Below are 27447 nucleotides of genomic sequence, written 5' to 3' on the forward strand. Positions count from 1 at the left end.
GGGAAAGAATGGGTTTGACGTCCATCTAGGACCCTCTCTTCCTACCCATCATCATCATCAATACTGTTCACCTCCTACAGCAAAGAGCCCTGGAAGCTGACCGCTAAGTCCCCTCCCCCACTTCTCACCTTGTCTGGTGTCGTGCCATGGAAGGGAGCAATGCTGAAGGTCATGTGCCTTTGTGCACCCCTTCATACACATCCTTCATAACATCCATCAGGGGCGACCACAGAAGGACCACAACAGGAGTGGCAGTTGCTGAGGGTGAGCAGAGATGTGCTAACTATTGCTCCAAGCGTCCCCCCCTACAAATACCACTGCACCACAATCAACTTTATAACAGCACACACTTGGACTCACTGGCTCCACCCCATTCCTACTACATCATCAGAGACCACCCAAAAGTTCCCTCCCCAACACTCTTCCCCCCTCCCCCCAAACCATAAATCCCTCATTATTGAACAAACACTCCGCCTCTCTTGTTCTTATAAGGAGTATGGGCAAAAGTGTCCTACTGAGGACAGAATTGGTCGAATGGAGGGATGTCAGCCTTTTGTGCCCAGGTTTCAGTTAGGCATAGGAGATCTGTGACACAATCATGTAAAAGGGTGATTATGGATGCACATGCACTTTTCTGTGTAATTACTCTTAGTCTTTTCATATGTGCCAAGCATATTCTCTTTATAGATGCAAGGAAATGGATCCCCTGTGTGGCTGAGATCCTCACTTGGCTGTGAGTGTATCAGAAATATTTTTAATTAATTGGAAAGTCTAAAAAAAACTAAAAAGAATTAAACAAGCGTTGAAATTTATATAGTAAGAGGATGAGGATCTTGACAGGATCAGTAGCAATGTATGATTCTTGGCTTTTTTTTTTTTTTTCTTTGTGATTTTAATTCTGTTCCCAAGGCTGCACCTGAGCCCCCCACACCCTGTCACTTCCCTGGGTAATTCTATCCCAGTTACAAACTGTTCACTTATTGATATTTATTTGTTTAGAGCTATATTCTGCCTTTCAGCCACTTCAAAGCGGATTACATTCAAGTATTGTAGGTATTTAAATTTCCCAAGGCAACCCCTTAATTACAGTCTAAATGCTGTTCCGCCATTTCTGATCCAAACATGAGGTAAGTAAATGTGAGATATATTTTCCACTTTAGATACAAATTGTTTAAGATGATTGAATTATGAATTTATGTGAATCTATAGACCTTTTGAGATCCTGCCAGATACTTGTGACCTGGTATGGCCTCTGCTGGAAACAGGATGCTTGATGGACCATTAGACTGAACCAATATGGCAAATCTTATGGAGGGTAGCCAGGGCTAAAACATTGAGGACTGGTTCTACTGCTCACCAGTTTCAGAGTTTTTGTTTCTATTGTTTTGGAAATTGTTAAACATGATATGTTTTTAATTATTGGATGTTCTGTCCAGCAGCTGTTTTCAAATATGTCTTCTTTTTATTAATATTTATTTATTTATTTATTTTATTTAGTGATGTTTTATATACCGCGGCACGTAAAAAACATCACCTCGGTTTACAGTAAAACAATAAATCAGCAACAGGCTTTACAGACAATATGAAATTAAGGTGGACATAATATAAATCATTTTTTTTATTAATATGGTTTTGTTATTATAATTAATTGATGTTTTATATTTCTTGATGTGAGTCTTTGATGTTTTATCAGGGATGGCAATGTTTTGTTTTCTATTGTTACACTGCATACAGAATCTGCCTTGTTGCAGTGCCAGGTTTTAAAGGTTGGATCACCTGAGAGAGCTGGGAGTTTTTTGACAGAGAAGGGGGCGGGGGGGGGGGGGGGGGGGACGACGACGACCCAGGATCGAGAATAAGTCTGATTAATGTGTGTGATAGAGAATGTGAGAGTGCGACTAAACAAAATTGAAACTAAGAGAGTGTGAGTCAGTCAGAGAAAGAGAGACTGAAACAGAGACAATTTCTATTGTGTGTTGGTTATTGGAAAAACAATAACAAACATTAAAAAATTGTTTTGTTTGATGTTAATCACTAAGGCATTATGTTGGCGAAAAAGAGAGGACCCCCTCTGCCAGAGAAACTTGGAAACTTCATTATTTGACTTTTAATTATTTTTTCTTGTTTTAACAAAAACAAATACCCATTTCTCCTTTCATTAGCAGTACTGGCAAAGAATGTAAGTCGGAAATACAAAGAAACATACGTGCGCACAGATTGAAATTCGCAATCCTTTGTCCGCGTCCAACGTGCAATCAGCATGCAGGGTAGGCGGAGAGGTGAAGGAGAAGGCGGTACCGCCCGCAGTGACCCCGCCCCTGCTTTGCCGCCGCAGTTCAGGATTGGGCAGGGCTTGTGGGCGGGGCAGGGTAGTGGGCGTGGCTCCGGCTCCACGTGGGAGTGCTTTGGTTAGCGGGGCTGGGGGTGCAGTGAAGCGAGTGCCGTGTAATCCCGGTCCTGTGGCGGCTGGATGCTGTCTGCTGCCGGCGGGAGGGCTCCCGGGATGGGTTGTGTGAAGCGCAGGGGCTCCCCGCTTCTCCTGATGCCGCCTGTGCTGCTGTTTCTCCTGGCAGGCTGTAGTGCCGGTGTCACGGGGGAAGCGGCGACGGGCGATCCCCGCTTCTCTGGGCGGATGCCTGTTGCTGGGCCCCTGGGGCTGCGCTTCCCCCTGTCCGCGGACGCGGTGGCCCGGAGCCCTGCACGGCCGTGCCATCGTCGGAAAGACCTGCTGCAGACTCGGGATCGAAGCGGCTGCCGCAGTGCCCGGGCTCTCCGGGACAGGGACCCCGCCTCGTACAAGGTCTCGTTGGCAGCAGGCAGCGGGCTCGGGGAGATCGTCTTCACCGTCCCGGACAGGAGGTACCGGGAGAAGTGGTTCGAAATCAGCTCCCCGGTGGATCCCCCGGTGCGCGTCGAGAGCGGCTCCGGGAGAGTGTTCCTGACGCGGAAGCTGCCGGGCGGCCAGAGCGAGGTGCTGGTGAAGGTGCACAGCCTGGGGGAAGGTAAAAACTTGATCATAATTCTCCGGAATAGGAGCTGATGTGACGCCCCATTCCCCGTCACCAGAAAGGGAATGCAAAAATGGTATTCCCTTTAAAACAGTTTGAGGCACAGTGCCTCAAAATAAGAGGGGTGGGTTGACCATCCTGTTCTAGCAAGGAACATCTTTCCCTGCAGTCCTAGATTTGTTGTGATGTGATCCGCTGGGAAACAGAGAAGTTGAGTAACATAGCAGTGACGGCAGAAAAAGACCAAATGGTCCACCCAGTCTGCCCAGCAAGTTTCTTATGGTAGTAACTGTCGCTCCGTGAATTTGTGTTGAGCCTCAGCAAGAATTGAGAGGTGTAGCACATGGCAGTATAGACTTTGTCTCTCCCGCAGAATAATATTTCCAGTCTTTCCTTTCAGATGTAAAATTACTGTATTCGGAAATTGCAGCTACTTCTCATTTCTTCCCTGCTGGGGGACTAGGGCTTGGCACTTGGAGTCTGGTGGGCTCCCTACGGGGCCATTGCAATGAAAGCACGTAGCACTCGTAAATTGAGCTTCCATTTTCCTAATGCGCGCCCAGCCATCTCTCCCGGACAAGCGATGCAATGTGTTAATGAGGTGCCACGCTAAAAAGGACACGCTAGGGATCAATTGTGCATCCCTAGCGAGTTCTTGGCATCAGGTGCTCAGGAGACATGGCTGTGTGCGGGTTAGGAAAATGGATGCTCAGTTTACGAGTGTCCATTTTCGTAACCCGCATATGGCCACGTTTTCTTAACCTGACTGCCGTTGAGATTTTTTTTTTTCTCTCATGATGCTGCATTTCTGTGGTTCCTCCTGTTTAGTGACACAACAATATTAAGTTGGAGGAACCACAGAAAAGCAGTATTTTTTTGATGTTTTTGTGGAGGCTTGGGGCACGCTAAGACTTAATGACAGCTCTGGGGGGTGGCGTTAATTTTTGCATGTTAAAATGTGTGCATCAGACACACAGTGATTTTTTACAACGGGGGTCATAGCTAATAGCCTCATCTTCCTGGCATTTGCATGTGATGAACGCTATTAGCTACGTGCTGGTTTGGACGCACGTTTTGGACATGCTAATCCCATTATTGTGTCGAGAGTTATTCTAGCGCGTCCAACTGCTCTTTGAGCTATGCACTAGGCTGAGCTCACTATATTGCATTGGCTCCTGTGTGTGTGTGTGTGTGTGTGTGTGTGTGCGTGCGTGCATGCACTCTCTCTTCATCTGGAGTTGTGTGGGCACAGTTCAGCAGACTATCTGCTGCCACAGAGAGCACAGAGGCAGGGACTATTAAAAAGCATTGCTGTTAAGGTTAGTGAATATTTTTCATGTGTGTCAGAGTTCCCAGTTAGGGCAGTGAACTGTACCATTCTGCTTAAAAGATAACCATCAGGTCCCACATGACTCAGTGGGGGAATGTTATTGAGGCCTGTTGACAGCTACACAAGAAACCTGCTTGCTTGGGATATTACCCTATCACGCCTGGCTTTTAAGATTCACCTTTTAGGGAATAGCCACTGCCTATTAGAGGCATTAGTAGTATGGGAACGATTTATTGTTTGGGTATTTGCAAGGTACTTGTGACCTGGATTGGCCACTGTTGGAGACAGGATGCTGGGCTTGATGGACCCTTGGCCTGACCCAGTATGGCAACTTCTTATGCTCTTATTCACGGAGCTGCTATTTTTTGTTTTATTTTCAATTAAACAGGAATGGACAAGATCTCTCTGTTGCTTTGTGCTTGTGAAGGTTTATGCAAACAAAATTTGAGTTAATATGCCGTGACAAATAAGTGTTTAAATTGTGGTGCAACTAAAGAAATCGTTTAACAGTAAGCCAACAGGAGGATCAGTACACACTACCCTTGTGTGGTAGAATTTTCCTTATATCTGTTGGCAAACAGTTAAGTTTGTTGAGCTTTGTTTGTTGAAAGAAGTGAGCTAATGCTATTCTGTCTTAATGGTTACCTGTCACCCAACCCCTGGGTTTCCATCAGTTTACCTTGCATTAAGGTAACAAGAGCAGAGATGGGCTACATTGGACAGGTAAGGTGTGAAGACGAGCGGCCCGCAGTCTGCACAGAAACCTACTGCATCCCTTCTTGTCTGAGAATGAGTCGAATCACTGGCAAAAGGGCTCATTTATTCAAGCTTTGTGCCAAATTTGGCAACAAAAACATCTCGTTATTTTCAATAGGAAAATGTGGGCACAAACATTTTATAATCGGCCACTAAATCTCTCTCTTTTTTTTTTTTTTAACGGAGACCCTGAATTGGTGAACAGCCACCCTGGCCAGTCACGAGAAGCCATTTTTTTTTTTTGGGAGGAGCAGTTAAAAAAATGTGATCATAAATAAGACATAAGGAAGGTGAAAATGATTTTTCTCTGTAATTGTTCTAGAGGGATTCTTTGCTGCTAAAGCAGTATTTAAAATAGCCCAAATGTCAGGACAGGCACACCTCAAGGCCAGGTGTGCTAAAGGGTTTCTCCCCTTTCAGTTCAGCCAGGCCAAGAGGGTCCTCTTTCCTAAGCTCCCACTGCATGGCTGTCCTTGGGGTCTTCAGCCCTTTGCTCTCTGGGCAGGGAGTGGGAGGCTGGGAGTAATAATATTTATTTGTCAGTGGGTTGGGGTGAGAAACTTTCCAGTTCAGCTGCAGGGAGTTGTTGCTCCTCTTTTGTTTTCTCACCTGGCATTCAGCTGGCGTGTTGCACACATGGGGCTGAAGTTACAGATAAATGCCAAGCGGAGGTGAGGGGGGGTGCATACACCGCTTGGCAGCTCCTTGCCGAGTGGGGAGGGGATCGGGCTGCTGTTTACATTGAGGCAGGAGGGCTGACCCTTTCCTCTCCAGACTGTGAAGCCTGTTTGCACCTATGATTTATGGCAGTGGGACTCTGGGCTACAAAAATGGCCAGCCACATCTCAGACTTGCCACATACGTAAGGCTTCTTCTTTTTCATTCTGTAATGGGTCACAGAAAAATATGTGTGCATTTATTGGGTGCATGATAATGGACATAAGAAAAGGGTTGGATTAGCACTAGTTTGAAACTTTAGAGTCATAATGCCAATCGTCAAGACCTCAACCCTGGCTACTGTATTATGTCAAATGTTCTGGGATATTGCAGGAGCAGTACAAGCTGCCCCCCCAAAAAAAAATCACTTAAGGCTGCTGGGCTGCAGGTTGGGTAACTGAGACTTAACACAGTAAATGAAGGCAGATAAAGGCCAAAGTGGCTCATCTGATCTGCCCAGTTGAGGCAGGTGTAAATCATAAAATTCCCAAATGCAATCCAACACCAACTCCCCTCTAAACTCTCCTCCAAAGTGTTTGCCTTCCCATGCTTATGTTGAGCTCTGATGAAGTTGTACATTGCTGTTCGAGGTTGTAACTGCCACTCTGTGCAGGTTGCTCCCATGCTTTTTTGGAGTCCTAATGGAATTGTACGTTGCTGTTTGGGGTTGTATCTGCCTGTCCGTGAAGGCCATTCCCAGGATATTTTTTGTTTGAGTCCTGATGCATGTATCATGTGTACTGGATTGTAACCACCGCTGTGCAGGTTATCCCACTGTACTATTTCATTTCCATCCTCCTGCCACTATGGATCTTTTGGGCATATTCTGCTATAATTTTGTCTTCACCAGCACCTCCAGAGGAGCATTCCAGGCCTGTACCACCCTAGGAAAAAAAATGTCCTGATGTTGTTCCCCTTGAAACTTCTTATCATGATCCCTAGTTCTACAACCTCCCTAAGGTTTGCCTCTTGTGCACCATTAAACACTTTTCAAGTACTTAACGTCTCTATCATATCCTCCTTGAGTGTCACCTCATACAGTTTTTGGTGGTCATCATTACACCATTTTGGTTGTCTTTCTCTAAACCACTTCTACCCTCTTGCTATCCTTTTTGGGCTATGGCTTCTATAATTGAGGTGCGGCTTCACTAATGACCTGAAAGGGCATTATCACCTCCCTTTTTTCTGCAGATTGTCTCTCCCTAAACACCTAAGTATCCTTCTAGTTCTGGCCACTGCCTTATTATACTGTTTACCTTGAGATCATTGAGGTCCTTTTCATGGTCAGTGCATTTCAGCTCTTCACCTCCCAATATGTACCACTTCCTCAGATTTCTGCATCCCAAATGCATGACTCTCAACATTTTCACATTGAATCTTTGACCACTTCTCATTCTGTCTACTCCCTCAGGATGATCTTTTATGTCATCTGCAAAAAGGCTAACTTTTTTCCGTTCTAACCCTTCTGCAGTGTCCCTCAACATACATGAATATGTCTTGTTTCTAATGTGCAAATGCTGAACATATGCTTGGGAAAAAAACCTCTATGTATGCTTACTGATCAGAATGGAAGGAGATTAACTATTAAATTAATTGGCAGGGGGGGGGGAGGCGTGTTTACCCCTTTTCTAACCAGTCATAAGGATAGGTTCATGTTTTGAAGGAGCATCTTGTGGGGTCTCAAAAGCTCATTGATAACCATGTCCTTAGTATCGCAGCTTTCAAATAATGCAGTTTCCCCATGACCAGTCTAATTTATGAGAAATCTGCACTGACCAGTCCTGAAGTATGTCATCTTTGCAGCAATTTGTTTCACCAGTGCATATGATAATATACAGAGAAACGGTCTTCCTAATCACTCATGCCAGTCTAGACAAGTAGGTAATGCCCTCCTGCCAGCAGACTGAGACAGAAAAAAAGCTCAAAGCCTACTTCTCTTCCTCTGTAAAAGTGTGGTGCTGCCTTCAGCTCTTCAGTCTTTCCCTATCTCCGGCAGATGGTACAGACATGTGGACTGGTACTCCTGGGAAAGCTTTAGGCCCAGGTTCCTGGAGGGCTCTATAGGCGATGGTCTTGTTGGACTGATTCTGCCTTCCCCCTTGGGAACCAAGTGAGTTGGGGATCTGAATTCCTGTACCAATGAGTCAAGAAACTGGGTGGTCCCCAGTGACCTTTTGTTTCTTTGGTGGGTCCAGCAGCAGGAGCTACTGACAGGGATCCTAAGACAACAGTCTTCTGACTAATTTCCCCGGAAAAACAGGATCATTAAAAAGAAGGTGCCCTGCTAGTGGTCAGATAGGGCCCTTCCATGAATAGATTTCAGATCAGCTCCATGAAGCTCCAAGTCGAGCAAGTTCTTCAGCCAAAAAAGGAAAGCAGGAGCCAGGGGGTTTGGATTTCATGGTAGCATCCTGATCAGTATTTGGCATGTGTTTCCGCAGGATGCCTGGACTGAGTTCCCCTCCTTCACTGTTCCCCTTGTTAGAGGATTCTTCCCTAGAAGATCTATTCCATTCTCTTTTAGAACCTTGCCTTAGGAGAATTCAGACTACATAGTGAGGATACTTAATGTTGGGGTTTATAGTCTTCAGGGACACCTAAGAAGCCCATGCAGCAAACCTTAAAGTTTGGAGCCTCTGCAAGGAACATTTACAGGAGAAGACAGTATTTCCCTTTGAGAGGTCCATTCCTTCAGTCTTGTCCTTCCACCAGAGGAGATTGGGATGAAGATATAACTCAGACACCTCACAGAGGGTAGAGACTGACAGTGGCTTGCTCCAAGAGTCACAGTCATGGAAGCTCTCTCATTACTCTCTTATTAGATATTTTCTTCTGAGGATTCAAGAACACAGGTCCTCTGCTATAGGAGGTCTCCTTGACTCGGAAGTAAGCTTAGTTTTGAAGGGATCTGGGATCCCTTCCTCTTGAGCTTCATAAGGGAGCATCTCTTTGAGTCTTGTTGAAGTCATTCTCCATGGTGACCTTTGGTAATTTTAAAGGAAAAGGTGTGTCTGCACCCAGTGTGCTCCTTTATTGGAGGGTAATGTTTTACTTCTGTTGGAATTGGGCTTTTCTCCCTTATGAGGGTGAGAGAGTCAGGTGATATAGACCAGGAAAAGGACTGCCACATCATGTCTATTGTGAGATATTTGTAGGTGACCAGTTTCTTCTTGGATAGATCTTTGGTCTATTAATGTGTCCTGTTAAAGCACAGTAGTTTCTAAGGCATCAATTTCAGGAGTAATTGTGGAGAACGACATGTTGGCCTGCCCCAGCAATAATTTGCAGGTCTCAGAGAGTCAGTGTCCCCACTCGATGAGAGCGCAGGATCCCTCGTAAGCAGCATCAGAATTTGGCTTTCCAGAAGGTATTGGCAGGGCAGCCATTATTTTATGGGATCTGCTTAGCACAGCTGGTCTGCTATAGTCAGGATATAAATTATTTTAATAATAAAACAAAAAATAAATTGCATCCCTGCTCTACCCACCTCAGTGTGGGTATGCAGGCCGGGAGAGGTTAAATCTTGGATATAGGAGTCCTGAGAGCTATTGTGGCTTCCTCCCACCTGGTCTGGGTAGAGCTTTGATACATCTCACTTGTCTGGGCTGGTCTGACATGGATGATAAGGAAGGTGAAATTTTAAACTTTTCTATTCATTTCCTTTCCTTTAGTCCTTTCAGACCAGTACTGAACCCACCCAAGGAAGTCATGGCAGTTGAGGGGTCTCAGTCTGTTAAGTTCAGAAATCTGCACGCAAAACAGGCAGAATAAACAGCACACACATATATTGAATATACAACAGAGGAATAATGTGTGGCAATCAATCTACTGGTCAATACAACTATACACAATGGAATTTTAATAGGTGCATGCAATCACAAGTGTAGTATAGAAGGTATCTTAAATATACAAATGTAAATAAATAGTACACACAAGGACCCTGACAGGGCCGTGTTTCGCATCAGGGGCTGCGTCAGGGGGACACAACTTCTAAGAGTTGAGAAAGTTCATTAGGCTTGCAAACCGATAGTTCTGAAAATTTGGAAAACTATGCACGGAACTTCCGTGGGATATGCTCAGTCAGTCACTGAAATCCTTAGCCGTGGGAAGGCGCCTGCGACGCTTAAGGGCACCAAAAGAGTGCTTTGTCAAAACGATATTATAGTTAGATGCACGATCTCTGAAGCTAGACTTATTGCTGAAACCTTTCCATAATGCCATATCGCCGTTTAGACTCTCGGATACAAAGGTTTCAGCAATAAGCCTAGCTTCAGAGATCGTGCATCTAACTATATTATCATTTTGACAAAGCACTCTTTTGGTGTCCTTAAGCGCTGCGGGCGCCTTCCCATGTCTAAGGATTTCAGTGACTGACTGAGCATATCCCACGGAAGTTCCGTGCATTGTTTTCCAAATTTTCAGAACTATCGGTTCGCAAGCCTAATGAACTTTCTCAACTCTTAGAAGTTGTGTCCCCCTGACACGATACACAGCCGTGTCTGGGTCCTTGTGTGTACTCTTTATTTACATTTGTATATTTAAGATTGCATGCACCTATAAAAATTCCATTGTGCTTAGTTGTATTGACCAGTAGATTGATTGCCACACATTATTCCTCTGTTTTAAGTTCAGAAATCTAACAGCAAGTACTTCGTTGCCCACTCTGAAACCATCTGGTCTAATTGTGAGCTTGGTATAGGAATTCTTATTGTTGGGTTAATAACCATGGAGTGAATTTTTTTTTTTTGGTTGTGATTGGGATTTAGAAACCAAAACAAAGAAATGCCTTTGGTTATCTTAGCTTTGATATAGGTTACTGAAAAGCGGAAGGCAGCACCAGACCTTTATAGGAGAATGAAGTTAGCTGAAAGCTTTTTTTTTTTTTTTTCTCTCCATCTGCTGGCAGAAGGACATAACCCACCTATTTGGACTGGTCTAGCAGGCCTACAGGAAAGGAAATTAACAGGTAAGTTTAAATTTCACTATACTTAATTTCCAGCGGTATATGAAATTTCATCATTAGGATAAATAGTCCTGAAGCTACAGTGTGGCTGGGAAAAACCAGCACCTGTAAGGAAAGAGTTAAAAAATGTAACAGGACGTGTGACATCTGAGTTTCATGTTTAATTGAGTCCTTTTCCTAAGTTTGAATTTGCACCACATTTTCTGTCCTTGTGTCGTATTGACAGGACACATGCCCACAGGGACCAATTTTAAATGATCAAATAGGACAAGGTCACTTTCGCATCCCTTTCATGGAAATCATTGGAAATCCTTTTGCAGCACCCTCCGAGAAGGGTGAGGGATTGTTCAGCGCCACAAACGAACGGGTTTTAGTTCTGTTTTATTAGAACGTGAACAGTCTTGATTAGTTGAGTATTTGTGAAAGAGAAATCTGATGAACTGGACAAAAAGCCTTTCATTTTTAAAGCCTGATATTTTTACTTGGTTTCCTCTCTGTAAATGTGCTTAGGAATGACGTTGAAGGGCTGGATATCAGATAAATACGAGGCAGCACATATTGGGGGCGGAAGTGCTAAGAGGCTTCTCCATTTTGTGTAGTTCCCATTTTGCTTAACTCGTCTGGCCCTCTGAGCTTTTCCTCGTACAATCAAAAAAATGTTAAAGAGAAAAGTAATACACGTTTAATTACTGCCATTGGGAATGAAGGGTTGGAATTTAGCTGCATGCATGGTTTAATATTGATGGGGGGGAGGAGGAGAAAGGAAAAAGATGTATTTATTCAGTTATCCATTACTGAGTAGGAACAGAGCAGGAGTCTATTAGTTAGAAGAAAATGCAGAATGCCGAAGTGAAGATGAGGAATCTCTACATTTGTTTCCTGTCTTAACCCCCATGCTGCCTAGGTGTCTGACACCAGAGGTGGCCAGAGGTCTATGTTCACCCATAATCTTTCTGTAATGCAAGCAAATGTGTGAAATTAAGAGACAGGTGTATCAAAGTTTTACTCCAAGTGCAATAAGTGTTATCCGTTTTATCCCAGAGTTTTTGTTACTCCTTTTAAAATCCTGCTAAGATTGGAAGCAATTTTTGTACTGTAGCCAAACATTGTCAGTTTTGCTCCTTAGAAGTATTTTTCTGTAACAGTCCTTCAGTTTCAGCAAGGTTATAGGTACAAAACATCATTCAGGGGAAAGACATTTTTTCCTCTGTTTTTGAAACCCTGACTCCAGGTAGAAAACCTCCAGCGGGTAGCCATGTTAGTCTGTAGGAAAAGCCAGAAAACCTCAGAAGAAGGAAAGCACCATTTTAATTTTGCACTTTTATAGACTGATTTATTGCGGCATGAGCTTCTAACGACAAGAGGCTGCTTTATCAGATGGACTCCTGTTCTCATTAGCTCCTTCCTGTCACGCCGGGGGATTGTGCGCCTTTGTGCCGCTTTTAAGTTTGCACTGCCTATCTTGTGCTCGCACAAGAGAGGCCTTGACAGGTGGTGACTGACACACCACAGGAGTAGGTCTTCCACCTAGCCAACCACCTCCCCCCTTGGGTTGAGCCCTCAGGTTCTGGTGGCCGGCAGAACTTTCCTGATGTGATCCAAATGTGGTGACAGAGGCCAGACAGCTGGCCCAACTGAGTGAGGTCAGGGTCCAGTCCAAGGTCGAAGCAGGCAGAAGGCAAAACAAAGTCCAGGTCCAGTCCAAAGTCGAGAAGAGCAGAAACAAACATCAGGAATAGGGAACCACAAGACTCAAAAGGACAACACCAGGAACAAGGCAGGAAACAGGAGCAACAGCAGGAACACCAGGGATGCACAAAAATACACTGGGCAACTAGCACTGCTAACGAAAGTGCCAAGGCATTGGGTAGTAGTTCTGAGCCTCCCTTTATACTAGGCAGGATGTGATGTCATCTGAGCGTGTCACAGGAAGTCCTGCCAGCAGGACCTATAAAAGGACTCGAGCTGCAGGCAGTTCAGCCATGTTCCTTGGATGGAGCATGATGCCAGAGGTGAGGGGTGTTACACTGCCTCAATAAATCGGTTCATCTGTAGTAAGGGTCCACATACAACATTGTAAATCATCAAGAGGACTGGTGGTGGGCTCCCCTCGGAGTTCTGATGAGTAAGGTGTTCCCCCACCCCCCTTTGAGCCTGGCCCTTTCAGTGATTTGAAATGTTGCAGAAGGGGCGACAAGGGGCAGGATTCCCACAATCGTTATGGCGTACAGCGTGTCAGTAAAAATATTTCTAGCAAGTTGGCAACACTGCCACACCCCAGGGAATTCTACCCCCTCACTCCCACCTTTCTCATTGCCTTCCCTCTGTGGGAATATGGCGTGGGAGGTGAATGGAAGAGTGGTATTGGTGGCACATTTTCTCCCGTTCACACACCCTGTAGATAACGCTGGTCCTCGAGTGCCACAAGCCAGTCAGCACCCTGATCCACAAGATTCCTTTCACTCAACTCTTGAATGTTAATTTTAATTTACATGAATTTTCAGTTAAACTATTCAAGAGTTTATGCAAAAATATGATTGAAACTGATTGTTTTTCCTCACATAAAAAGAAAATTATAAAAAGGAGCAGAGAATAATGTCTCTCTCCTGTCCCCTCATCATTCATACATCCCCTGTTGGAAAACAGAACAGGCCAGGTTCCTATAGATCCCTACACAGAAACTACACGCTGTCTGGCAATATACCTCATCTTGGTCACACATGCAGAACCTCACTAAATACAGAATAAAGTGACCATAAAAAACATATAAATCGAAACGTGGCCAAAAACTGAACTGAAAACTGCAATAAGCCAGACTCTGTATTCATGGCAACAATGGAAAAATAGAAATGTCACCATGCCCTATAAAACATCAAACAAAATTAAGAAATATAAAGCAATCATAATAGTAAAACCATACCAATAACCAGAATAAATATTTCTAAACAGCTGGTGAATAGAATAACATTCAATAATTAAAAACTCATACACCAATTGTTAAAACACCAGTAAAATATTTAAAAAGAGCAGACACATCAAATAATACCAAATAATTAAAACTTACAAGGATACCCCCCCCCCCCCCCCCCCCACACACACACACACACACACACTCCCAGTTATCCATACCTGGGAACATTTGCTTTCCAGTCACCTTGAGTTTGTCATAAATTAGTTGGAGTGGGGGAGGCTGCATACAAACTTTCTTCTCTCTCTCTCTCTCTCATATATATATATGCACACCCTCCAACAAACACTCATGCTTTCTTTCCCACACACACTCGCTCTCTCTCTTCCACACACAATCACACACACATATGTTTTCTCTCTCTCTCCTATATACAGTCACACACACATGCTCACTCTCCATGTGCAATCACATATGCACATGCTCCCACTGACACCAAAGCTGGTGGCAACCAACCTTCCTCCACATGGCACAGACTCCTTAAGTGGCTCAGGGCCACAGCCTCCCTCCAGTGCTAACCCCCCCCTCCCATCAGCAGCAATTGGGATAATTAGCAATTGGCTCCCTACTACCTGCTTTTGCCTCTGCTTCTTTCTTATTGGCCCTGCAGGGCTCTCTTGCAGCACGTTAGGCCTGAGGCCATGACCAGCACCCAGAGACGGTGATGGGTATGAAGAAGGGCCACGACTGCTGCATCACACCTGCCGGCTTGGAGCTACCTGCTGCTTGCTTGCATCTCTAGCAGTGGCGGCAGAAGCCTCTGCTCAGCAGTGCTGCGCTGCCGTGCCATTCATGGCATGAGTGCCATAGGTTGCCAACCCCTGCTTTAGAGAGAAATGCATGCTACAACTTTGTTGCAGAATGTTATCTTCCCCCATAACCTCTTTTGAAATGAAATATTGTCCTGAAGTGTAGGAAAGTACACCTGCCTTCCGCTAGCTCAAAAGGGACTCTGGGTAACACAGCCATGCACTAAAATGTTCCCCATTCTTGAAAGTCTCCTTTTGACTGCATTCGCTGACTACCAATTTTTTTCTATTGTCATTTTCCTAGGATATGTATGATGAGGTCCATATTCAGTCACTGCTCAGATAGCAAAGTTAGCCTGATAAACTTATCTAGCCAGCTTTAGAGGTATATTCAGTAGTGAAGCTGCACTATTGAATATAGTCGGCCATCTTAAACTTAGCTGGCTATCTTTATCTGGATAACTTTAGGACAGCTCTTTGGCCAGATAACTTAGCCAACTAATGTAACTCCTCTCCGAAATGCCACCAGAATGCCTGTGCTAAATTTTAAGATAATTGGCTAAAATATAGCCGGCTAAGTACCCAGATATTCATTTAACGTCCGAGTTATCCATCTAAATGCTTCTATATATGGACCTCTATGCATAGGGACATACTCGCATGAAAATCTTCTGGCTTCTCCTGAGGTTATTCCTCCTCCTCTTACTCTGCCTCTGTCTTTTAATTTCTCTTGTTTATTTTTTCTTCTCTTCTGCTCTTTTTTTTCCCCTTTCTCCCTTTACTTTTTCCCTTCTCCATTTCTTCTAAACTTCCACAACTTAGGTTCTTAATTTTCCCTCATTGGTTTCATCTATTTCTCTTCTTGTTCTTTCCCATCACTTTTCCTTTATCTTTTTTCCCCCAGCCCTTCCTCGCTCCCTTTTCTTCCTTGTCCCTCCCCTTCTAATACTGGGTTTTGTTCCTTTTTATTTATTTTATTCTATTTATATTCTGCTTTTCAGACACTTCAAAATGAATTACATTTTTTATGCTGTTTTATTTTCATATAAAAATCTTTTGCCTCTGCTAATCCTTCCCTGCTCCTGCATTGTGCAGTGATTCTTTCTACCCTCCCTAATGTAAAGTCATTGCTTGCCGTAACCCTGGATGGTGGTGAGTGGTGGCGACTCTTTTTTTTTGCTTGGTAGGTAGAGATGCACCCTTTCCCTCCAGGAGTTGGCAGGGAAGGAACGGAGGCCACTGGAGCCACAATCTGAGGAGTCGGCAGGCTGTGGGGTCGAGGCGGTGCCTAGTGACTTCTGTGGTAGTCAGAAGGGGCACTATTTCGGAACTTTAGCGCACACAGTGGTGGTTGAATTAGTGCAAGTTTGAAACTTAAAAACAATAGTGCTGTCGTTGAGGCTTCAGCTCCTCGCTGTTCCATTCACTCGCCTGTCTTAAGCATTCATTCTCTACATTCTGATCACAAAGATAGGAGTTTGAGGAGGGGAAAAGTAACCAGGTCAGATAGAGAATACCGTTAAAGGTAATGCTCTTTGTTCTAAAGCGGGGAATTTGAATTTTAGTGTGGTGATGTTGCATTTCGGACAAGAGAACCTGCTGGGGAAGGATGGTTAGTGTACAGGTGAGAGAGGAAGGAAACTGGGAAGGAGAATAACTGGAAAACAAGGTGAAAATCCCGAGACGAAGAATTTGAAACCCAGCATGTAGGATGAACATGAATTTGTTAACGCTCCTCATCGTCTCTCTACATAACACTTCTAAAACTTGGCTACTCTGTCTAGGTTTTCAGATAGTTCAGTTCAAGTTGCAAATACATTCAGGTGATTCTCACAGAGAGGTGACGGATTGCCCAAAAACGAGGAGGCTTCTACCCTTTGTTCGGTAGTGAGAGCATCCTTGGTAAATATGAACATGTCAGACCGTAGTTACACGAAAACTTTAGTCATGGCCTCTGCTCTGCACCTTCCTGTGGCGTATGTAGCCAGCACGTCTTTATCGGATTATAGGCTTCATATCTCTAAAGGTGAACAGGCGAAAGGGTCTCTGAGCTGCTGACGCCACACTTTGCTGTTCTGCCATGGGTTCAGACCGTGTTGCTCCATCAAGGAGCGGGTTGCCGTGGCAGAACTTTATAATTATACAGTGCTAGCAGAGTGCCTGGCATAAATGGCGGGGTTTGACACAGGTGGCGAGTTTCTCTTGCATCTGCTCTGGCCTTGGTCGGGTGCAGAGAGGCTGGAGGTTAAGGGGAATTCAGCTGCCCCGGTGGGTGACAGGGACTCTGGTTTCATGCCATGCTTTCAGCGACGGCATTTTGCACTGATGAGAGATTTGCCACTGGGGGGTGGTGAGGATGGGGAGCTGGAGAGAAGGGCTTGCTTCATGCATGGTCTCCTGCCGCTTGGGTGGCACTTGTGGCTGTTGGCAACAGTTACCATGACAACTGCATTTCCTGACCATTTGCTTTGACCAATAGGAGGCCTCCTACAGTGACGCTGGCTTTTAGTGTGTAAGATTCAAACCTTGAGCTTTTACGTGCATTTGGTGGGAGACAGCGTATGCTAATTCTCTGTACCGCTTTTATTTTTGTTACAGAGAAAGGGAGACTGGGAGTTAGAAGAAATCACGTGTCACGGTTTCCTGGGATATAGAGGCAGGACATTTTCTTGGCTTAGCCTAAGGATAAGAAAAAAGGACAATTTGGTGAAACTGTTCTGTAAATTTAACATTTTTTCTTTCTTACTTAATTTTTCAACAGCAGTAACTAAAGCAGATTCTCCTCCTGTGGCATAGGCATTTCCAAAATTATGGCAAGTGCGAAAGCCAGAAATTCAAAATGCCCAAACATGCTCCATAGTTTAAGATGCCTAAAAGAAAATGTATAAAATCCCCCTCGCGAACCATCTCGTGCACACCCAGAGTCCCTTCGCAGGATTTGTCTCATTTACCTTTAACTCTTTTCTGATGGTCACGTTCGTTGGAGTAAATGCATTTCAGACTTCTTTTAGGGACTATGGAACCAAGCCTCTGTGGTTATTCTTGGCGTCCTGCTTGCTTTGCTTTCCTTTATTACAGGTAGGATGCTTATGCCTGTCTTAGAATTCTTTGCAGTCCGGCACTTTGACTGGTTTATGCCCTTCAGGTAATACAATAACCTTAATCCTGAGGAGGGTTAGTCCTCTTAATGAGCTGTGGCCATTAAGTCAGAGTCCTGCTTTTAAGTGGCTCAGGAATCTCTGTCTGCACCTGAGGTGGAGTCTATGCCCTTGCTGGTCACACATGGTTTGAATCATGGGGATATGGAGAGAAGAAAAGAAAGTGCTGTGACCTCCGACCTGGCTTGTTGACTCAGGTTTCTGATTCTCAAGTTAAGCTCTCTTTTCCAACCAGGCTTCAGAAAAATGAAGTCCTCCTGCAGGCCTCCATGAATTTGCCTTGAATCTCTACACATTTGATATTCATGTGGTTTAATAGGAAAAAGGAACAAACATTTAATGGCGCTTGTGCACATATAGACGTTTGTAACCATATTTGCAGAAATTAAAGACTTCCTGCCATTATTCAAAATATCCAGTTGCTGAACAATTCAAAGAGGATATGCCCTTATTCTCTTCAGCCACTCGATATCTATAAATTAAAAAAACAACCAACCAGATTATGAAGACCGAATCTGATTAATTGACCACACTGGCTAGTCCAAATGTGTTAACTTTTCGATACTCATGAGGAGCCTGTTAACGGATTGGATACTTGAATAACCTCAGAAAGAAAGTACAAGTATTTAATTTCCATCTCATCGAGGCAGTTGTTTCCGGTTATTATACAGTGCTTGAAAGGAATTTAATGCCTCCCTGAAGCAGCCATATCAGTGGCTGGAGGAGATTCATCTGTGTGTGGCTGTTGGTCATTTCTTTCTGTACTTGAATTATTGTTCTTCATATGGGAAGTATTTCACTTTCCATTCATTGGCTATTTTTGTGCTGAAAGAACTATATGCACCTTTGCACTGACTAAACATCTTCCACATGTGTTTATGAAAAATGAGTCAGAATTATAACGGTTGAGAACAATTACATTTATGATAACCACAACATATATGACAGACCTTTAATGTTACAACATGTTTAACGTCTTTCCAATGTGTGTTTTCACCTCTGTATGTTGGTCCAGGTCTATACCATTAGTGACTAGCCTGTACATAAATTTTCATTGAAGCCATCCATACAGCCCTATCAGCCGTCTTGCATAGCACCATTGTCATGTGTGATACAGCACTCTGTTCTTCTCCACATACATCACTATGGTCTACACACTATTAAACTCTTTGTGTCTGGAGCAGTCTGTCTATCACACACATGATTTTATTATAAATGAAACGTCTGAAACAAAATTGTGTATATTCCTCTTGGGGGAATTGAGGGGCAGGAGGGAGAATAGGTGAGTATGAAGGCTCCTCCATGTCTCCTGCCCACCTGCTCCTTGCTGGTCTTGGGGGTACTTGCTTTTCTGGCTCCCTCAGACTCCTGAGCAGGAGGATGCCATTCTGAGAGAAAATGATGAAAGCAAACCCTCTAGGTACAGAAATAATTACACAGCATGCTATAATACAATTGGAGTACAGTACAGCACTCGAGAAGGAATGATACATAAGAACACAACATCATGACATCTTGAAAGTGTAGGGAGAGGTGAACTTTTAACGTTGGAACTTGTTAAATAATCCTCTTAAAGCGGGGGTTGGGGGGGGGGGAAGATGACTGCCTAGGAGGACATCGATTTGGAAGCTCCACAGAGTGCCTACACATTTTTTTTCTTCTCTTTAAATGGTCACAGTGGGTAGGAAGAAGAAAGGGAAGTCATTTGCTCTACCTGGAGCTTTCACTTCAATTCGGCAACCGATGGATTATCATGTCATCCCTAGGCATCCTGTGAATGTAACCCATGGAGCTTCATTTGCTACAAGGTCTTCCCTCAGTCCGAGCGTGAGAACCGGGCCGCCGATGAATATCAGCCACAGTATACTGGACCTGTATCAGGAATCTTCTGGCTGTGCTCTTGCTGAGGATTGGTCATCAATTGTTGAGTCTGGACTGCAGACGTTCCTGGATGCTTTGGCGGCAGTTGAGTCATCGAATGCTGCGGGTCCTGAAAGAAGTTTAGCCGAATGCTGTGGGTCCTGAAAGAAGTTTAGCGGAATCTGGGGTATTAGGATGAAGGATTTTCAAGCTCAAGTATTGGAAAGCAGGTGGGGACAATTAGGGATCAAAGGTGTCCCAATACCAGTGGCTGTATCCTCCCCCCCCCGGGGATTTGTGAAGTCCCAGCAAAGGAATCCTCCCAGTAACACCCTCCCCCATGTTACCCTACTGGACATTTGGAAGGTGATAACTTGGACTGAGAACATACTTACTGACTCTATTGCTCTTTTGTGTGAGTTTTCCAAGGGGACCGAATCCAAGCTGAAAGAACATGAAAGGAAATTGGATGAAATTGAAGGTTTAGTCTCCAGTTTGGAGACTCAGCTTTCCTCTTTACAGGCCTCTGGCATTTGCCCAAATTAAAGATAAATTGAGTCTTCATAATAAGACAGAATCACTGGAGAATATGGTTATACGAAAAAATTGCATTTGTTAAATTTTCCAAGAACAAGATAATCTGGACAGGAATTGTTCAAAAGATATATTAGAGAAGTATTACAATGTTCTTATCCTGGGGAATCTTTGATTTCAAAGTTGTACTATATCCCCCTGATGAAGAAGGGGATAAATAAGGAAAGACCATGGATGTCGTCAATTCTGATAGCGCTACACTATCAGCCTTCCTGAAGACTTCACAAGCTGATACACCTATTAAGGTGTAACCATATTAGGGTGGTAACTTTCTGGTCTCAAACAGACAAGGTCCTGGTCTTTAGACAGTCTTTCAAGTACAAAGGCACTCCGTTTTGTGGTCAGAGAAGCCAAATGTTCCCAGGTTTGGCTCGGATTACCCAACCCAAGGAGGACGTCTTTCCTCCAGATGAGACAGTAGGCTGTGGCATTCTTTTTGAAATTCCCATACAAATGCCATCAAGGGATTACGTTTATTTTCTTTGACCCTTTTTACATTTGGAGAGATTCCTTGCTGATAAAAATGTGGTTAAATAATAGTTTCCTTTAGTTGCGTGCATGATTGGTAGGGATTATGGCAAAGTTTCAACAATAGATTGATTCAAGGTTCGGCTGCCACAATGCGTTAGTTTTATTTTTTTATTGCCCCCCCCCACCCCTCCCATTTGCAGTGGATTGGTCATGATATGTGTCTTTCAGCTTTTCTTTATTTCTTGTATTTATGGATTTGTTTAAACGTAAATGCTAATATAAATAAAGCATCTCTGAAGGCTTTCACTCCTATAAAGATAAAACCCAATGAGCCATCTTTGCACAAGGAGAAAACCTTTGGAGATAATTTTCAAAAGGATTTGTACATGTAAATAGACTTTTTTGAAAAATGCTGCTTTTTATGCTCATAACTCCTTTGAAGTTTGACTGAATTTTCAAAAGGTTTTACTTGCATCAATGGGCTTTTGAAAGCTGCTGCAATATATGCCACTTTTACATGTGTAACGCCTTGCAAATTCATTCCTTTGTGGTTTTTTTTCCTGGTGTTTGAAATCTGCTCCCTTGCATTTTTTTTCCAACTTGTCAGTTACAGGGTCTGGGCGTTGAGAACAAGCAGTTGGGGCAGATTGAAACTGACACACAGTGCACGAAGGTTAATTGGCATATCAGCGCCATGGGCTTGAGGATGAAGAATTCCTCATTGAAAACCCTCGGCTAAAGCTAACAGGACCAGGCAAGGTGGTTCTTGTTGTGACATAGCTCAACCACTGCACTTGGAGGAAAGGGGGAGGCTAGAGCGAAGGGCAGGCATAAATCACGACCCCACCCCTCACCTTCACCAGGTGCTATCCTGGGAATGTGTTTCCCCAGGATTTTCTCACTTAGAAATATTTAGGTGTGCAGCCTGTTTCTAATTTTTTTTTCTTTTTTTCATTGTCAAGATGAAGGAGAGTAAGAATCTAAAGGTTTTGTGATATTTTGTCAGAGAATTGTGAACCCTTAAAATAAATACCATTAAAACTGGAGCCTACTGAGGGGCTGATGCAATAAATTCGCGTAGAAGGCGGGCACTGAGCAGTCAGCACCCGCTTTCTTAATGTGCCCCAGGGGGGAGCCATGAATATTTAAATTAGGGGGTCGCGTTAGCAAGGAGGTGCTAGAGTTGCATACGTGACCCTAGCGCTTCCTTGCTAACGAGAACCTGATCAGTTTTCGTGACTTTAATTTTTCATCCTACTTATTATCACAACGATATTAGAGCCTGCCTGGAGCAGGCATTAATAGCTGAGCGCATCTAAAACAAGTACAGAAAAGCAGAAAAAACTGCCTCGGGTCTGCCTAATAGACTCATTTACATGCATTTGCATGTGATGAGCACTATTAGAATCACTCTGCGTTGAATATGCGCTAATCCCCTTATTGCATTAGAGGATTGATTAGCGCCTGTTCTACCCGTGTCCGACTGCGGGTTAACAGTGCGCTCGGCTGAGCACTGTATTGCATCGGCCCCAGAGAGAGCAAGGGTCCTCTAGCAAATAAATACCAGAACCCTGAAGTTCTAACAGTACCTGCTGTGGGATCTGTTTATATACAATGTAGATTGTGACGAGAGAAGATACTAGGACATTATGCAGAGTGATTTGCTCTCATAACTGTAAAGGGATCACAAAACTGTCCCTAACTAGAAGGCCTCAGAGTCTTAATGTACCCCGAGTTTGAGGTCAGTGAGAGAAGAAATGGTAGAAGTGTTTGAAAATCCATAGTGGGAGGTGTCAGTAGTTTGACAAAACTTCTGTGCCCTCATGGTGTAGGATTCTCCTTCAGACTTTCTCTTGCTAAGAAAGAGGGTCTTTGGAGGTGGTGTCTCCAAGGGAGACAACTGCCTGTCTCATGTCCTGGGAAGGTACAAATTATATTGCAATGACAGAGAGGAGCAACTTGGTGTCGGGGGTGGCGCTTTATGTCCGGGATGGCATAGACTCCAACAGGGTACAAGCAGTAGGGGCTGTGGTGAGCAGTATAAAACTGGGACTGGATCAACTTGTCCTGAAACATTGGAGCAAACTGGAACCCTTGTATTCATGCCCCTGTGCCAATGTTTGTAAGTAAGGGGACTATGTAAGAAGCATTTTCCCCATAGATGCCCTAAAGGATTTTCCCTGTCTTGTATCAGACCCTATATTCACAAGAATAGCAAACGATTCAATCAGTGATTTAGAGTCTTCAAATTCAATACAGATAATCAAGGTATAATTTCAGTGTTGAGAGAGTATTTAACATCTTCTTTTATAAGTGCTTGTCCGTACCATGACACATTCAAGGGCCACAGAGAGTGGCACCATTCTGATGCTGCACAGGGTGGAATTATTTAACTGGATTAAGACTATAGTGGAAATGTGAGCATTCACCACTAGCGCTCCCTCCCCTCCATCCCTTCCTCCCCAGAGCTTTGCATGATTGCCTTTACTCATAGCCAGCAGAGGACAATGTTCTGAAATCATTATGGGAACCACCAAAAACGCGACCAAGAACTTTTAAAGCTAGTGTATGCATTGTAAGTCAATTGGAAAATGCACCATCCTATTATACGAGATTCGGAGACGTGCAAAAGATTATAGCAAGAGTGAATCTCTGCAGAACGAAAGGTTGAATGTTCCTCGAGCTGGCCTTTATATCTTCATTTGCAGCAAAAGAAAAAAGGAGCCATGGGTCAAATCTCTCCAGCTGCTCAGCCATTTCTGCAGCTCAAGACTTCTTGGATTTTAGACCCTGGTGTAGGGGGGTTGCACTTATGCTCTGAGCCCTGAGCGCTTCTCTTCCAGTGATGTCTATAAAATGCACAGAAAACAGCCTCTTCCCCATTTCCTCCTTCAAAGGAAAGAGGCTACATGGCCGAGGGCAGAGTTCCCCCGACCTCCAATGCTTGCACTGTGTTTTCCAAATTTGAGAGCTGGCTATGCTGATCACATGCATTTCACTGCAACTTTTCAACCTGCTGCCATTGCTGGCATTGGAGATCGGCACAGCGTGCTGTTTCTGCTGTTGAGCGTACAGGAGATGGTGCCACCACCACAAGAGTGGGGAGCCACCATAAAAAACAAATTGTGAAAATTTTAGGGAAAAAGCACTTTTGCAATGTGTGTCGAAAAAACAGTTCAATGTAAAGCACAAAATAAATTTAAAATGATCATTAAACAAAAGTAAGAAAAAGAGTAAAACAAATGATATGTTCATAGCACAATGATGTTAATCCCACACTGCAGCAAGTAATAAGTTGTAATCACGATGTGCCAAAAACAGTCTAATGGCAAACAAACCCCTCTATTTTTATATAACTCCTTGATTCTGTGGAGAGATAAAGAAGGATCAATAAGCACTTCTCAATACAAACTTCCCATCAGTAATGTGACATCATCCATGTTCACCATAACTAGAAGTTTATCAAGGCGCACCACCCTGTTTCTCAGTTCAAGCTTCCTAGGGCCACACGTAATTTTGGTGATCAGAGTGCATCATCCCGGCAGAGAACCCCGGTCTTGCCATGTATTGGTTGATTCTAGGGGATTTCTAAATAAAGCAGTACTTTTCTGTAGAAGCTTGGCAGAAATACAATGATCTTTTCAAACATTTGGGAAGTCAGTGTTACAGGAACGTCTCTTCACATAATCGAGGATTAAAAATATTGTTAAAAATATGGGTGGGGTTTTTTTTTCCATTAGTTTTCTAGACACTTAACGATTGCAACTTTATTACCCGCTGAAGTGCGGGATTGACACATTCATACACACATTGATGTTATTTTTCACACTTTAAGAAAACTTTTTTTTCACTTTTGTTTAATGCGCTTTTTAAATGTATTTTGTGGTTTGCACTAAGTTTTTTTAAATTTGTTACACACACATTACATTAAAAAATGCTTATTCTCTAAATTATTTTCACACTTGTTTTGTAGCCATTGGCGAGAACCCTTTTTTTGCCTAGAATTTTTTTTGTTTATTTGTTTGTTTGTTTTTTTAACTCCTAGATAAACCAGGGGGTCAGCAGCACTATCTTAGGGATGTGCAGGAAGAGTAGGTAGCTTTCTGGCAAAACACTGCATGGGAAGGGAGTGAGGATGAAGAGCTTGTGTGAGAGAATAGTTGAGAATAAAAAAAAACAAAACACAGCAGACAGTTCACAGGGATCGAGAAAACCTTGTGTCCCTTTCTCCATACTTTAGAATAAACGTCTAAAATGCAGAATTATGTAAAATGTACCAGACCCTAGGTGACAGTGTGCTAGGAAACCCAGATAATGTTGTGAGAGCAAACCCATTGGAAACAGCATCCTGTACAGTATCAGCCTGGTGTAATACCGTGCACTGGCTGCAGCGCACGGCTCAATGCGCGATTGGAAGTGCGTCCATAACCCCCAATGCAAAATGGGTTAGCGCGTCCAAAACATGCGTCCAGTCACATGCGTAGTTAATAGCGCTCATCACACGTAAATGCATGTTGATGAGGCTATTATCTATTCCCCCCGATGCCAAAAAAAAAAAATGAGCGCCCGACGCGCACATTTTTACTCACCAAAATTAATGCCTGCCCCAAGCAGGCGTTAATTTTGGGGGAGCCCAAAAAGTGTATAGAAAAGCAGAACATACTGCTTTTCTGTACTTCCTCCGATTTATCATCATGGCGATATTAAGTCGGAGGAATAAAAAATGAGAAATGCCCCTCCCCCCCCCCCCCCCCCCCAAAAAAAAAAGGGTGCCTGCGGTCAGGTTAGGAAAAGGGTCGCTCAATTAACGAGCATCCATTTTCCTAACTGGCTGACAGCCACCTCTCCCGGGCGCCTGCTACCGAGGAGGCTCTAGGGTCTTGCAGTTCCCCTTGCGCCTCCTTTTCACCACGGCACCCGATTTTAAATATTAAATCGGGCGCCTGTAAGAGGTCTGATCGGCACACATTGAGGGAGCGGGGGCTCAATTGTGAGCGCCCCTGTGATGTGCGCTGAAATTGCATCTGCCTGTATGAGTACTATTGGTAGAGGTGTCTGAATTGCAAAATGAGCCCACAGTCGGATTCATCTATTCCTTGTGCCATCCGACCATCCTTTACAAGCGCATGTCTGGATGGCGTGCTCACATGGACTGCCCTTTCAAAAGCGTATGAGCCGTCCTGCTTTTGATGCATGCAGGGTGGGAAATCCATGAATGGCTTTTTCAACTGTAAATATAGAGAGAAACCTGCCTGAACTCCTGAAGAAAGCGTCCCATTTTCAGCTCTTGCAGCCTGACAAGTCGTCATTGAGGTATGCTGCTTCACACTAGACACAGGTACTAGACATAACTTGAATTCTTTTCTTGGAGATATAAAGGAATGGATTAGACGGTAGAAGCTCCCTAATCCAGTAGTGGCTTTTAAAATGGTTGTTTTCAGCTCTTACCTTGCTGCACCTGCCAAGTATGTGAAAAGGTAGCATTCAGTCTTTTTTTTTTTTTTTTTTTGTGAAGAAGGGTTCGCAGATGCCATGCTTATTATTATTTATTTTTTTTACTCTGTTTTTCATTGTTTCTCTGTTTTATTGTTAACTATAGGCTCTCGAGTGGAACTGGTTAGAATTTTTTTTTTTTTTTTTTCTGAAAGCAAAGGATCATCTGTTGCTTTCAGGAAAACGTTTGCCCAAGATGGTGGTTCCTAAACATTTTTTCTTTCAGGGTCCCCTCTGGCATCTAACTACATTTCCCAGATCCCTGCCACAGCCGGTCAGGACGTCGGTCATGAGGTGGTATTTGTAGCATGATCTGATTGGTGGCATACTACTTACAAACAACAAAAAATTCAAAACCCTTCAATAGCCAAATGTTAGCTAGTCAAATCTGAAGAGCTTGTCCAAACATTTCCCTGCAGAATCATTAATGTATCCCGATAGTAATATCAAAGTTTGTGATCCGATGATGTGGTGAAAAAAATGTGTGGAGCTTGTACTGACAGACAGGGATAGCTTACTTTGACAGGTGGCTGGAGCATGGATGGAGTTACAGCCAGTCATTGTTCACGGAGTGGGTAGGGAGGGTTTTGTTGGGCTACATTTGGCAGGTGGTGCTTTGGGCCTTCGGTGGTGGTGGTGGTGGTGAATATAAATGTGAATAAATAAATAAAAATGCACTCCTGAGACTTTGTGCATGTGGTTAGTTGGAGGGGGCAGGCAAAGGTTTAAGTGCTCACCTGGTCCCCCTACGTTCCAGTCTTCAGTAAAGTGCTCTAGCTTCAGATACACCCAGATCCTTATGGAATTGGGCTAAAGACACGTAAGGTTGTTTAGTCTTGAATATCTGTGCAGAAATTGCCTCAAGCTGAATCTCAATCCTGGCTTGATTGCCTTTTGTGTATCCTACCCATAAATCTTTGTTGGTTGCTTTTAAATCCATGGCATTAATACATTTCCCCCTTAACATCTGTTTTTCCAGAGTAGACAGTTTTAGTCTTTCTCCAGTAGTCTTTCCAGATGTGAAATTCTCTGGTCCCCTTCTAACTCCTGCTGCTCTTTAAGCTCATATGAACTTTCCTGTAATGAGGTGACCATAAACTGGTCCCAGAATCTAGACAGGGCCTCAGCGAGGCCGTCCTCAGGAGGCTGATGTAATAAGCTGAACATTATTAAAACTGGGCTGAAATTCAATACACCGTTTCTTAACAAACAAGCATTTTTTTTAAAACTTCCAATGCAGTAAACTTATGATGTGCTAATGCACTGGGAATTTTAAAAAGTGCTCACAAACCAGAAAACGTGCACACAGAGAAGATTTAGCGCACAGCAAAACATGATTTATGTGCGTAGAATCCAGACTACAGTTCCAGGCTTTGGAAC

General features: G+C 43.7%; 1 protein-coding gene across 1 annotated transcript in view; it reads left to right on the forward strand.

Moving 5' to 3' along the window:
- The first annotated feature begins 2422 nt into the window (after nucleotides 1-2422).
- LOC115085554 (neural-cadherin-like) overlaps nucleotides 2423-27447 on the forward strand; it is a 256917-nt gene continuing 231892 nt past the window's right edge. The window contains 1 exon segment of the mRNA XM_029591722.1: nucleotides 2423-3002. Within this exon segment, the coding sequence (XP_029447582.1) occupies nucleotides 2471-3002 (532 nt within the window). The 5' untranslated portion in view covers nucleotides 2423-2470.

The sequence above is a fragment of the Rhinatrema bivittatum genome, chromosome 2 (assembly GCF_901001135.1).
Source record: "Rhinatrema bivittatum chromosome 2, aRhiBiv1.1, whole genome shotgun sequence".
Lineage (NCBI taxonomy): Eukaryota > Metazoa > Chordata > Amphibia > Gymnophiona > Rhinatrematidae > Rhinatrema > Rhinatrema bivittatum.